General features: G+C 34.4%; 1 protein-coding gene and 1 pseudogene across 1 annotated transcript; one reads left to right on the forward strand and one right to left on the reverse strand.

The window, feature by feature from the left end:
- Window positions 1-1,272: 1,272 nt before the first annotated feature.
- Window positions 1,273-2,214, forward strand: LOC716255 (olfactory receptor 51V1-like). The gene has a single exon (XM_015115103.3). It carries the CDS (start codon window positions 1,273-1,275, stop codon window positions 2,212-2,214), a length of 942 nt encoding a protein of 313 aa, XP_014970589.2.
- Window positions 2,215-11,864: 9,650 nt separating this feature from the next.
- Window positions 11,865-12,823, reverse strand: LOC144334518 (olfactory receptor 52Z1P-like; annotated as a pseudogene).
- Between the last annotated feature and the right edge of the window lie 2,509 nt (window positions 12,824-15,332).

Below are 15,332 nucleotides of genomic sequence, written 5' to 3' on the forward strand. Positions count from 1 at the left end.
TCTATCTATCTATCTATCTATCTATCTATCTATCTATATTAGATTTGTTAGCTCCCCCTTTCTAAAACTACTGTTTAGTTCCTCATTTGTATACTGAGAATAATGCTTAGGTGCTCATATGAATTAGTTTTTTTATATTTATAAATTTTCATTCTTTAAAAAGTCAAATCACTACCTCTTAAAAAATAGTTTTTAATTACCCAATGATATAAGTCATTTTAGTAGACTTTTATAAAATTCCATTTATAATCTGATACCCTAGAATTATTCTTACAAGCTCTAATTATTCATAGATTTTCTTAACCAAAGAAACTCATATTATGCTGCCTTATCTACTTCATATGGGACATGCTGAAAATATTGGGTAGTAGACATAGATCTATAGCAATCTAGACTAAGGCTACTTTATGACTATTTAGTTATTATCAAATACTGCTTGCTTATATAACTGACTTTATTCTACCTATAAAGAGCTGACATAGTCATAGATAAACCAGATAATAACAAATATTTGTCTAGGACTTTGTTTAAAATGCAGGCCAATTATATTACATATGAAAGACATAAGAAATAACAGTATTGTGAGATTTAGAAAGGAAGAAATCTTACAAAGAGTAAACAAGTGCATGAAAATGAAGAAAAAGTCCATTTTAAATAGGTAAATAATTTGCAGAGGAGCTAAACAATGTGGAATGTGCAAAAAAGTTCCAATTCCACTTGGTTTATATAGTTTCTCTTGAATAAACTTTATGTTTCACAAAGTTTGGTTATTTTAAACAGTATATACCATTTGGGATCTTACCCTTTGGGGAAAGTGAAAGAAACAGCTGCAGCACGCAAGAATAAATGATCTAATTTCATATTCTCTTAAGGATGATGCCACCTATAGCAGTGGTACACACCTGTGATCATACACTGTCTTCCTTTAGGAATGAACAGAGACTCCCAGAAGTCTATCCTAAAACCTAACTCCCATGTGACCAGTAACATTACTGTTTCTGCATAAAACTCCCCAGTCTTCTGTTATTCCTAGTCACCAGCACTGGACTGTCTAGACAAGTAATTTTTTTGGCCGGGTTTTTGTCCATGTCTAGAAAACCAGGTTTTTGCCCTAAAGGGTAAGGAATAAGGTCTCTATTTTGCTGAATTTATGACAATTAGAGAAATTGTATTTTATTTTCTTCCTAAAGGCAGACACACATTACTAAAAATTAGGGGATTACAAACCTATGTAATTTGCATATTTCTGGAAGTATTTTCAATCTTCTATTAATGTCTATCTCTAACTCAAACTTCAGTAGTTCCAGATTTGTTCTCACTGGTTTTCCTGGCCTAGAAGTTCACTATCCCTGGCTCTGCATTCCTTTCTCCTCCATCTATGCTCTGGTGTTCTTGGGAAACTGCATGGTGCTCCATGTGATCCGGACTGAGTCAAACCTCCACCAGCCTATGTTCTATTTTCTGGCCATGCTGGCCCTCACTGACTTGTGCATGGGGTTTTCTACTGTGCCCACGGTGCTGGGGATCCTGCTGGGGTTCATTCAAGAGATCAGCCTGGATTCCTGCATTGCCCAGTCCTATTTCATACATGGTCTGTCCTTCATGGAGTCCTCTGTCCTCCTCGCTATGGCTTTTGACCGCTACATCGCCATTTGCAACCCACTGCGCTATTCTTCCATCCTAACTAATGACAAAATCATGAAGATTGGGGTGGCAATCTTATGTAGGAGTTCTTTGCTAATACCTCCAGTCATCATCCGTTTGAAATTCTTGAATTATTGCCATCCTCACATCCTCTCTCACTCCTTCTGCCTGCACCAAGACTTAATTAGAATGGCCTGTTCGGACATCCGCTTTAACAATGTCTATGGTCTGGCCCTTGTGATCAGTAGCCTGTTGTTAGATGCAGTGCTCATACTTATCTCCTATGTTATGATTTTGCATACAGTCGTGGCCATTGCATCCTGGGAGGAGAGACTCAAGTCTTTGCAGACCTGTGTATCTCACATCTGTGCTGTTTTGGTTTTCTACATCCCAATCGTTGGTCTGACCATGGTGCATCGCTTTGGGAAACACCTCTCACCACTGGTTCACATCCTCATGGGCAATAGCTATATCCTTTTCCCACCCATGATGAACCCTATTATTTATAGTATCAAGACCCAACAGATACGAAGAAGAGTCCAGAGATTGTTCTCCTTGAAAAGAGCCTAAGTTTAGATCAAAGTTTATGTATTTACAAGCCAACAAATGGGTTGTAAAAATGTCCAAGTCAGTAAGTATTTAAACATAAAGTTAATAACTTCTGTTAGTTATAATTTACGTGTTACAAATACCTTCCTCTTCATTATCTCACAATCATCATGTTAGTAACATTGATGTGTAATATTGTGATCAGTTTTATAAATCTGAAAATGCATATAGACTGGAATAGACATCATATTAATGGATGAGGCAGATGAGCTATTATAATCTATACCTTATTATGGCCAGTTGATTGCAGATATTTTTGGTTCTACCAATTATGGCAAAAGTAAATTTTGGTAACATCCTTCAAGTAATTATTGAGAGATCAACCATGATCTTAGCTAACTTTTTACTCTAAGCAACATTCTTATTTATTGTTTGTTTATGGTTCCTTCTAGCTTTTCCAAGCAGCCATAAAGTGGAGTAAACATCATGAGGTAATTGGACTATTTAGATCAATCAAAAGGTAGTGAAACAAATAGCAAAAAAAGTTATCTTGATGCTAGGTTATCCACCAACCAAACAAATTTTCTCCTATAAACAATAATTTTATAGGAGATACAGACAACCAGTAATTGTCAGAGTAGAAAAAAATAGAGTTTGTGATCAGTTTGTTTATCCAAATAATAATGCCAATTGCAGTTACCATTTGAAAATTCTTTCAATCATTTTTAAATGTTTACCTTGACTCTGCATTTTTTATTTGTCTTATCTCACTTAAATCTCCTGCCCCAGATAACAAAAATAGAGCTTAGATTTTTACTATCACCAAATAATGTAAATGTTTCTAATTTAATCTCCCCATCAAGACTCTGAGAAAGATATTATTTTCTATTACACAAATTGACATTTTTAAGCTCAGAAAGGCTAAATAACATGTCAAATGTTAAAAGGTAATAAATGATAGATTTGGATATATTCTCTTTTTGAGTTAATTTCAATTTCCATGACAGCTTTCTTTTCTATCACCCTTCTGTACTTCTTTTTAGTATAAAATTCTTATATGATTATACAACCATCATAAAACACTTTTATGATAAATAAAGGTAGAAAAAATTCACCAAAGTAAATTATGAATAATGATAAATGGTACATATTTGAACTCTTGTTGCCATTTGTAAATTTTTTCAAAATGTTATTTCTAAAATGAAATGTATATAATTCAATTATATTTTAAGTCAGGTTTATTGAAGTAAACTTAGAAACATTAATTCAGTCATGTTATATGTATATTCACAGTTCGATGAGCTTTTAAAAATATTTAGTTATGTAACACCACCATAATCAAGATATAGGATATTTTTGTAACTCTCAAAATTGCCTTTATGCCTTTATACTTGTTTTTTGTCAATTCCCTTCCACAACCCCAACTTCCTGGCAGCACCGATCTGATTTCTGTCATGTAGGTTTTGTTGTTGTTGTTTGAGAAGGGCGCGTGAATTAAATTGTAATAAATGTCATATTTTCTGTCTGGATGCTACCACTTGTAATAATGCCTTTGAGAGAGATTAACTCTTGTTGACTGTATTTATAGTTAATTTATTTTTTATTGTTGACTACTATTTCATTGTATTATATACACCAAACTATTTATTCATCGATTGATTAACATTTCACTGTTTTGTAGTTTGATTTTTAATAAAGCTGTTATAAACATGCCAACCATACAATTATAAAGCATTTCCCTAAAACTGGTAGAGTTTATTTCAATGTTTATATCTTTACTATTAATAATCTACAACAGTAATAATAATAATGGTCTCATAAATATAATAGTTTACATTTATCAGATGCTTATTATCTGCCAGGCACTTTGGAAACACTAGGTAGTGATTTTAACTATTAATCCTTGAGAAACTCTATAGGGTAAACTTTAATAATTAAATTTTGGATGTAAGAGAATTGATATAAAGGGATTTTAAATAACTAGAAAATGATAGGGCAATTTGTTTTCACAGTTGGCACTTTTACCAGGGCTATTACTGTTTCATTTTATGTTATAGCTATTTCTCCATTGTTCTAGTTACTTATTTTTGGTGGTGTTCATGAGGTTGTGAAGAAAAAGAAATGCTTATATACTATTGGTGGAAGTGTAATTTAGTTCAGCCATTGTGGAAGACAGTGTGAGATTTCTCAAAGACCTAAAGACAGAAATATCATTCAATCCAGCAATCCCATTACTGGGTATCTACCCAGAAGAATATGTCATTCTATTATAAAGACACACGCATGTGTATGTTCATCGCAGCACTATTCAGCAAATACATGGAATAAATCTAAATACCCACCAATGATACACTGGATAAAGAAAATGTATGTATAAACCATGGAATACTATAAAACCATAAAAAGAATGAGATCATGTTTTTGCAGGGACATGAATGGAGCTGGAGGCAATTATCCTCAGCAAACTAACACAGGAAGAGAAATCCAAATACAGCATGTTCTCACTTGTGAGAGTCAAATTATGAGAACACATGGATGCATAGAGGGGGACCCTTCAGAGAGACCCTTCAGAGAGTGGAAGGTGGGAGGATCAGAAAAAACAGCTAATGGGTACTATACTTAATACTTAATACCTGGGTGATAAAATAATCTATACAAAAAACCCCCATGACACAAGTTTACCATGTAACAAACTTGCACTTGTACCCCTGAACTAAATATAAAAGTTAAATATAAATAATTTTAAATTATGTATTGATATAAATTTATGTCTCCAAGTGAGTTACCAAGTGAAATAATTATTTAATAGTCCTCTCTTTTCTTAGTCAAAATTATGATATACTGAATTCCTATGTAGTAGGTGTTGTACCTTATACTCTAAAGTCAGAAGTGGTGAGTGTTTTGCCTGCTTGTTTGTTTTTGTAGTGTTATCTTGCTCCAGTAGACCCTGTTTTTGCTAATAGTTGCCTGAATCAACCTTCCACTTAAAGGTCAATTAATGCTTTTGAGTTAATCAATACATTTGCTGTGTCACAACAATTTATTTGAATAACTTTCTGTCCATTGGAACCTGATTTTCTCTGCTAGACTAATTCTTTCCCCCATAGGCATCTACCCAGTCATTCCTACCACATTCCTTATCAGTTGTGTGAGAGGGGAAGCTGACATGTCTTCTGATGATTGGGTGAGCCAACTGGGTGAGCCTCTGATCTAAGTGCTAAATCATTTGGCTGACTTACGTTGAAAGATCTCATCTTACCTCCTTGATCTGTGTAAAACTTAATCCTTTCTGCACCTTTTGCTGAATTTTGACTGAACATTTTCTCTTGGAACAACTTAGTGATCCACCCATAGCCATGGCTCTTATGCCAAAAGTCCTGAAACTTGATCTTTTTTTCTTACTTCTCTTTCTCTCACATTCAGTCTTATGTTCTTTAACTATAGAGTCATTTGTCCCTAGTCAAGGTAACTCCCTTGACAGCTTCACTAGTGAGCATTCGCACCTCATGGAAGAGAAGGAAACAAGAGGGCACTCGAATTTCAAGTTCTCTGACTAAATATGCTGCATGGTCACTTTTACTCTGACATGGCTTTCCCATGTTTTCATGAGGCACTCTGCGTAAAAATCTTACTCAGATGTTCAAGCAGGAAATAGGATACAAGTATTAATGTCTCCTTGTTTTTAGCTTCCCTCTGAAAACACCTTGGGTTCCTATTCTTTCATAACCTGATACTTTGAGTGAGGACCAGAGTATGTGTAGCTGAAGGGACGTTGAAGATTATATCTTACTTATCTCCTTCCCTATGTGTCTCACTTCCCTATTTCATGCTGAAAGAGGTTTCACTGCTTCTCTTTTGTGGCTGAAAGGAATTTATCTCTGCATCCAAACTTCTTTCCTCCTTAACCTTTTTCTAGTTAATACTCTCTAGCTGAATCAATTTGACAGTAGGGCTCTAGAGAAAGAAAAGGAAAATCAAAATATCCAAAAAGCAAAGTGTCTTTGCGTTAAAAGATCGTCTATATATACATATCTGTCATATATACACACACATATATAGATATAACATATATATGTGTGTATATAACATATTTGTGAGTATATGTGTGTGTGTCTATGTTCACTGTTTGCAGCATCTCAATTGTTGCAACTTCTACTTATAAAATAATGCTAACACGTTTTTGACATGTTAAGCTTTTTTCCACTATATGACATTCATCATATCACATTTAAGTCAGCTGTCAACCCCAATGTGACCCTGCAAATGTGCAAACTAAATGTTATTACTGTATTTATAAATCATTAATAACATTTATTGAACATGTATTATGTTCACACTATTTTAAGAGCTTTATATATATTTCCTCAATTAAAAAAATGGGCAAATAGATAAAATAACTTTCCTAAGATTTCATAATTAGAAGTAGTGGGACAGAGATTTGATTGTTGGTAGTCTGGCTCCACAGATCCCTCTCTTAGTTAACAACCTTCATTGTGTACTAATGTCTAAACCATGAATTTCCTAATTAATAAACTGAAAATAATGGCATTCAATAAAATTATTTAAAGTCCCATCTCTTTCCATTCTAAGTTTCACTATGTTCCTGTACATTCTCTGCAAGATTCTGTCTTGTAATTCCAATAACAATTATTCTTTCCTGACTCTTCAACAACAGTCCCTTTTCTGAAATACATGTCCCCAGTTTCCTCCTGACATTTTTGGTACACGTTCTAAAGTTCATTTTAAGTAACATGATATCCAGATACTCAGAAAAATTTATTGACTGTTGTATTGAGATGCCTAAGAAAGGAAAGAAGAAGCTGAGTTATCCAGGTCCTAAGAACCCTTGCACAGACCTATGACACATAGACTGGTCTTGTTCCTGTAGGGAGCTCCTCCAGTGTTTCCAATTCCCTCACGGCTTTTCTGGGGCTGATATTTCCTCTTGGAATGATAAATCTGCTAAACTCACTTTGTCTGAGACCTGACTAATTGTTTCATTCAGTCATCAGATCTCACAGCCTTCCCTGTATCTATGGTTGCAAGGTCATTTCGCCTTTTACTATGTCAATTTCATTATTTCAAAGGTATGCAGTTGGACCTTGGATCAACCTTCTTGAGAATTAGTATCTTCAAACTGGACCTCTCATTTTAACTAAAGTACTCTATTTCCCTTTTTCTATCTATTGTCTTATGTATGGATTGGCTTCTTTTCAGGTTTCTTTAGCCCATCTACAAACCTGAAGGATCACTGGAGTGTTACTCTTGGATTTTGTAGATTTAGAGATAACATGCAGAAAGTTCACACTGTGCCCAATAAACATGTTGTTTGACAATGATTCATGCTTTAATCATTTAATTCTGTCTTCAAGAATAGTGATCAATGAGATTCTGAGTCTGGCATTAAGATACCAATTTGCTGAAGATCCTGAATCTGTTGACACAGGCTCCTGGTAAAAAAAAAGGAAGTTCCTGTAACTCTTCTCCTGTCCTGTAGGTCAATGTTGCAGCACTCATTCAAAGCTATAACTTAGGCTGATCCATAACTACTTAAGGACTGTGCTTGTGAAATGGTGTTTGTTCTGAATGTTTATGATTGGCAACCTGGCCAGAAATTAAATTTCTGACCTAAAGTATGAGTGCATGATCAGAGCTCAAGAAGTGCTTATCTCCACAAGGATGCCCTTTCTAGAATTTGAAATATGGGAACTTTTCAAAATGGGGATCAGCAGCAGGAAAGCAGTCACAATTATTTTGGCCTCAAATATAGATAAGAACAAAAATTGTTATAAATTGGGAAAGAGAACTTTTTGTTTGTGAAAGATATCACCAGAAGTTTTCTTACCTTGTAATGACATAGTATCAATTTTGTATCAACATAAAACTGCCTTTATAAAAGGATTAGGGAAGAATTTTCTCCTTTATCATTTTCTAAGAAAAGTCTCTGTATAATTGATATTCTTTTTGTCCTAAATACTTGGTTGTATTCAACTAAAAAAATCCATCTGAGCCTGGCAAATTTCTTGCTGGAAGATTTCCAATTACAATTTCTCCAGTTCGTAAATGACTGCTTAGGTTATCTATTTCTTCTGAAAGGAACTTTGGTAGTTTGTCTATTCTAAAAAATTCTCCTATTTTATCTAACTTATTAAATATATTGGAATAAGTTTAGTCATAATATTTCCTAATTATGTAATGGGTGATATGTCTTTTTTCTTGAGAAGTTTGTAATATTGTGAGTTTTTCTCTTTTCAAAGAGCCATTTAACACTCTAATTCCTATGAATTTCAAGGAGATATCTGTAACATGCAACAATTAAAAAATAATGTTTCTCAATATGAATATGTATTAACATAGCCCTAACACAGAACATTGAAATCGAGAACCAAGTCCAGGGCAACGGTAAGAATAAAACTAAGTCATGACGATATAAATATTTGAAAATCATGATAAACTTATATTTCTCTTTCTCATTGCCAGCAAAAAATGTATATTGTGTCTACTAAATTTGTTAAATATCATATGTATACATTATAAATTTTTTTCAAGTAAATTTAGAGTTACCATGAAGAACATAGGTCTTGGTGTTGTGGAGTATATACTAAAACTATGCTTCACAACGAATGTGCTTCAGATACACAAAATTTTCATGCTCAATATGGTATCCCACCTTGGCTTGTCCATTTCGCTTGATGGATTTGAAGCAAATTGTCCAAGAATTCAATTTATTCATAATATAAACTATTACAATGATATTTTGACAACTCAGTCATTCACAATTTATCTTCATTGAGGTTAAAAATAAAATAAGAATGAGTATATTTATCCAACAGATTGAATTATTGTGTCAGGACGGTCGTCCCATCATAGACAGGGAGATATAATGCTGAACAAAATAAACGTTGTTTGCATGTATAGTCAGCCCTCCATATCCAAGAATGTTACATCCATGGATTGAACCAACCTCAGATGAAACATATGAAAAAAGTAAATTGTGTATATGTTGAATACATATAGATGTTTTTTGTTGTCATTAATCCCCAAACAATACAGTATAACAACTATTTACATTGTATTAGGTATTGAAAATAATCTAGTGATGATTTAAAGTATATGAAAAGATGTGCAGAAGGTATATGCAAATACTGTGCCATCAGGCTGGGGCAAGTACATGCCATCCTCAAATTTTGGTAACTACAGGAGGTTCTAGAACCAATCCCTTACAGATACCAAAGGGCAACTATATACAGTTTACATTTTGAGGATGAAAGAAAAGGTGAAAGAAGATATTAAAAAGTAAAATATATAAAATAATTACACATTTTGACAAAGTCTATGAAGAAAACAAATAGTAAATTAAGTTATAGCAAAATATATAAACAGTGGGAGTCACAGAAGTTCTGTCTTTCAAAAAATTCTCTATTTCAAGATTGGCAGACTGATGTGACTTTGTATCCAGGCTATAACAGGAATACTTTAACAAATTCTGCCATTTGGATACCTGTGTAAAGTTTTTAAAACAACCTATGTCTATAATTTTGGAAAAAATACATTTTGAATTAATAATTCTATAAACGTGTTTGCATTGCTCATGCTTAATAGTAAACTGATTATAAATATTCTCAAGCAAGCATAACAGCATTATCTGGCAATCCTCCTACAAAAATGACCTAAAATGTCCTCTCGCAATAGAAAAATCGGAATAAAGAGTTAAAATAGAAAAATCGGAATAAAGAGTTAAAATAGAAAAATCGGAATAAAGAGTTAAAATAATTTCAGAAGGCAATGAAAGCAATCATATATACAGCCTATAGAATTTCCCTAGGTAATCATTAAATGAAAATTTATGTAACATAATAATTTGAGTATAAGAGTATGTATTATATAAAGAAAACAATCAGAATATCTATATAACAGGTGAAGTAATATAAAGTAAAATTAATGTTATATATCTCATCTCGAAAAGAATTGATACATATAATTTTTTTAAATACTCAAATTGATTATAAATTAAATAATTTATTTTAAGATTTACACAATACTAGTACAATTCCAAATATTCTTTCTTAATTTTTTTTTCTGGAGATGAGGCCTTGCTTTGTTGCCCAGGCTGATGTGCAGTGACATGATCACAGCTCACTGTAGCCTTGAACTCCTAGGCCCAAGTGATCATCCTGTCTCAGCATCCTCCATAGCTGGGACTACAGGCACAAATCACTGCACCTGGCTTTTTTTCATAATTCTATACACATATGTTATATGTAGAGTTCCAAATGTAAATGTCAGTGTACATCCCTAAATCTGTGATCACATCATATGTATTATTATGCAACCTATAATTCCTCTTCAAAATATTTTTTAAGTTTCTTTCCATGTAAGCACTTACTGGTAACTTGTTCTGTAATAATTGCACTGTAGTATTTTTAACAAATATTTTAATACCTTCATCCTGGGCATTTATACTATTTCAGCTTTTCATTGTCAACAATGCTGTGAGTAAATATATACACGTTTGTGAGTTTCCATGCATGTTTGCACTAGTGAACATGTAAAATCTTTATTTAATTATTAACAATTATTTTATTATCTTATCAGACATTCATTTCTTGTTTTCATTTCCCAATAAATATCATTTACTGTTGCCAGTAACATTAGTAATTATTGCCTGTATGGTGATAACACCCTATTCGTAGCAATATCATACGATGACCAAGAGGATAACTGCTACTTTTACATTTATTTAAGGAACAGGTATAGATTTTTGGTTCATTTCAATGGTTTTAATTAACATGTATACTAACAATTTTGAAATGTATATCTCTGGTAAAATCTTTCTCCTATCTCCACGATGAGTTATTAAGGTGATTTCATACCCCAAGATTACCAAAAGTCATTATGGGCCATAATTTGTGATATTATATGCAGGAAAAAAAGAAAGAAAAGCAACTTCCTTTCTTTGTCCTGCAGGTCCAGTGTTTGGAGTATGCAAACTGATTATATAAGTGCTAAAAATGACAATAAGCAACATTATTTTATTTTCATTTTGTCCTAGGCTCTATTTTAGGGGTTTAATATAGATTATTTCATTCAGCCCTTTTGACAATTTGTAAGGTATATGATATTTTATGCTCCTTATGAAGATAAATATGGAGAAGCTCAGAAAGAGTAAATATTCTTGAATAAATGGGACATCTGAAAATCAAACTTGAATTCAGAGTCCAAATACTCAGTTGCTAAGTCATGAATTTAAATATGTCAGTACTATTTTCTATGAACTACAGATGTAATATTATAGTGAAGTAGGCTAAAAATCTGTTAGGTTAATTTGGGATTTTGTTTTTCATTTGTTTAGTATGTGGGAGTGGACTATATCTTTAATGCACATCTTTTTCTGTGTCCATACAAAATTAAAATTATCTGTGGAACTATTATTCTTTAACCCTATTGTAACAAAACTGCATGTTGCCAAAAAAAATAGATGACTTTCATCTAATGCTGTACTGAACAAGAGAAGCATAAATAGTAAGATGTTAATATTATCTCATTTACTCAAAAATATTCAGTTATTGCCATTCCTAATGCTGGCATGGAATAAAATGTTAACTATACCTTTAGGGTCTCTTCAGTTGTGGAGTTACTTTAAAAATAAAGAACCAAGCTGTTATTCTATATCAATAAGATATCTTGCTCAAGGAAAAGACCTGAATAACTCTCTCCTGAATTTGTTTGGTCTTAATTCCATAAATGATGGGATTGAGAGTGGGTGTTACCACCACATAAAGATTAGCAAGAAGGATATGTTTATGGAGTGGTATACTGTGGCCCACAAATCGGTGAGCAAAGAAGGAAAAGAAACCTGATGCATAGAATAAGAGGATGACAATCACATGGGAGCCACAAGTATCCAGAGCCTGGAGACGGGTGCCTTGGGAAGGAGTTCTAAACACAGAACAAAGTATAAAAATATTGGAGATGATGATAAGCACCACATCCAGGCATGTGGATAACAAGGCCACAATCACTCAATAGTAGATGTTGACTTTGATGCTGTCACAAGCCAGCCTGGCAGCGCCCATATGTTCACAGTATGAGTACCGAATAATGTTCCTCCTACAATAAGTAAGCTGACAAACCAGAAAAACCAAGGGGAAGCAGATGAAGAAACTCCTGATCACAGAGGCAATACCCATTTTTCCAACGACTGAGGTGGTCAGAATGGCAGTATATCTTAGTGGGTAACAAATGACCACATAACGGTCAAATGCCATGGCCAACAATATGGCCGACTCTGCCACAAAGATGCCAAGTGTAGGAAAAACATCTGAGATACACAGCCACTGAGAGAAATACCTCCAGCTTTGAACTAGAAGATTGTTAGCATCTTTGGTGTAGTGACTGTGGAGAGAAAGACATCCACTAGGGCCAACATGGAGAGAAAAAGGTACATGGGTTCATGAAGATTGTGCTCAGTAAAAATCAGGAATAACAAGAGGGCATTGCCCACAATAGCCACTACGTACATACAACAGATTGGGATGGAGATTCATGTGTGTGCATCTTCCAGTCCTAGGATCCCAGTCATAGTGTACCAGATGTCTCTTAGGTTAATGTGATTTGAAAATGCTGTCATCTTTTAGATTGTCCTCTAATACTAGACATCCTGGAATATGAGAGAGAGAGAGAGAGAGAGAGAGAGAGAGAGAGAAAGAGAAATGAAGGACTAGAGTTATTTTATCAGAATAAATGTAACCTTGGCATTGCAGCAAAGTAATTACCTTAAGAAAGGATTGGTGGTTACTCCTGACTCAAGGACAATAAATAAGTCAGAGAGACTTCACTGACATTAAAGTTATCATGGTTTTGTAGGGCTATTAATGGTAATAACAATAATAACTATAAACTTTAACAGATTTATAATATGGTATAAGCAGTAGGTTCAATACTTTATGGTTATTGACTTGGCAGTAAACATGAAGTCTCTTGTAGGTTCTTGCATGCACAGCATAGCATTTATCTTTGTCTGACTCACCATTTCTGGTGATTAAGCACATTCTCATTCTTGGAGCTCCAGAAATACATTGCTCACAATACTGTTGTGGTTTCTTTAGGATTCAACACCACTGAATCAATGACAATTATTATCCCTATAATTTATTTTTATTTTTTTTTCCTCCAGAGTTGTCATGTTCTTTTTTTATTATTATTTATTTATTTATTTATTTGTTTATTTATTATTATTATTATACTTTAAGTTCTAGGGTACATGTGCATAACGTGCAGGTTTGTTACATATGTATACTTGTGCCATGTTGCTGTGCTGCACCCATCAACTCGTCAGCACCCATCAACTTGTCATTTACATCAGGTATAACTCCCAATGCAATCCCTCCCCCCTCCCCCCACCCCATGATAGGCCCCGGTGTGTGATGTTCCCCTTCCCGAGTCCAAGTGATTTCATTGTTCAGTTCCACCTATGAGTGAGAACATGCGGTGTTTGGTTTTCTGTTCTTGTGATAGTTTGCTAAGAATGATGGTTTCCAGCTGCATCCATGTCCCTACAAAGAACACAAACTCATCCCTTTTTATGGCTGCATAGTATTCCATGGTGTATATGTGCCACATTTTCTTAATCCAGTCTGTCACTGATGGACATTTGGGTTGAATCCAAGTCTTTGCTATTGTGAATAGTGCCACAATAAACATACGTGTGCATGTGTCTTTATAGCAGCATGATTTATAATCTTTTGGGTATATACCCAGTAATGGGATGGCTGGGTCATATGGTACATCTAGTTCTAGATGCTTGAGGAATCACCATACTGTTTTCCATAATGGTTGAACTAGTTTACAATCCCACCAACAGTGAAAAAGTGTTCCTATTTCTCCACATCCTCTCCAGCACCTGTTGTTTCCTGACTTTTTAATGATCGCCATTCTAACAGGTGTGAGATGGTATCTCATTGTGGTTTTGATTTGCATTTCTCTGATGGCCAGTGATGAGCATTTTTTCATGTGTCTGTTGGCTGTATGAATGTCTTCTTTTGAGAAATGTCTGTTCATATCGTTTGCCCACTTTTGGATGGGGTTGTTTGTTTTTTTCTTGTAAATTTGTTTGAGTTCTTTGTAGGTTCTGGATATTAGCCGTTTGTCTGATGAGTAGATTGCAAAAATTTTCTCCCATTCTGTAGGTTGCCTGTTCACTCTGATGGTAGTTTCTTTTGCTGTGCAGAAGCTCTTTAGTTTAATGAGATCCCATTTGTCAATTTTGGCTTTTGCTGCCATTGCTTTTGGTGTTTTAGACATGAAGTCTTTGCCCATGCCTATGTCCTACCTAGGTTTTCCTCTAGGCTTTTTATGGTATTAGGTCTAACATTTAAGTCTCTAATCCATCTTGAATTAATTTTCATATAAGGAGTAAGGAAAGGATCCAGTTTCAGCTTTCTACTTATGGCTAGCCAATTTTCCCAGCACCATTTATTAAATAGGGAATCCTTTCCCCATTTTTTGTTTTTCTCAGGTTTGTCAAAGATCAGATGGCTGTAGATGTGTGGTATTATTTCTGAGGACTCTGTTCTGTTCCATTGGTCTATATCTCTGTTTTGGTACCAGTGCCATGCTGTTTTGGTTACTGTAGCCTTGTAGTAGAGTTTGAAGTCAGGTAGCGTGATGCCTCCAGCTTTGTTCTTTTGACTTAGGATTGTCTTGGAGATGCGGGCTGTTTTTTAGTTCCATATGAACTTTAAAGCAGTTTTTTTCAATTCTGTGAAGAAACTCATTGGTAGCTTGATGGGGATGGCACTGAATCTATAAATAACCTTGGGCAGTATGGCCATTTTCACGATATTGATTCTTCCTATCCATGAGCATGGCATGTTCTTCCATTTGTTTGTGTCCTCTTTTATTTCACTGAGCAGTGGTTTGTAGTTCTCCTTGAAGAGGTCCTTTACATCCCTTGTAAGTTGGATTCCTAGGTATTTTATTCTCTTTGAAGCAATTGTGAATGGAAGTTCATTCATGATTTGGCTCTCTGTTTGTCTGTTACTGGCAAACCGGATTCAGCAGCACATCAAAAAGCTTATCCACCATGATCAAGTGGGCTTCATTCCTGGGATGCAAGGCTGGTTCAACATTCGCAAATC

The sequence above is a fragment of the Macaca mulatta genome, chromosome 14 (assembly GCF_049350105.2).
Source record: "Macaca mulatta isolate MMU2019108-1 chromosome 14, T2T-MMU8v2.0, whole genome shotgun sequence".
NCBI lineage: Eukaryota > Metazoa > Chordata > Mammalia > Primates > Cercopithecidae > Macaca > Macaca mulatta.

Bases quoted from the DNA above. Each gene is read 5' to 3' on its own strand.
- LOC716255 (XM_015115103.3), top strand. From the start codon at position 1,273: ATGTCTATCTCTAACTCAAACTTCAGTAGTTCCAGATTTGTTCTCACT.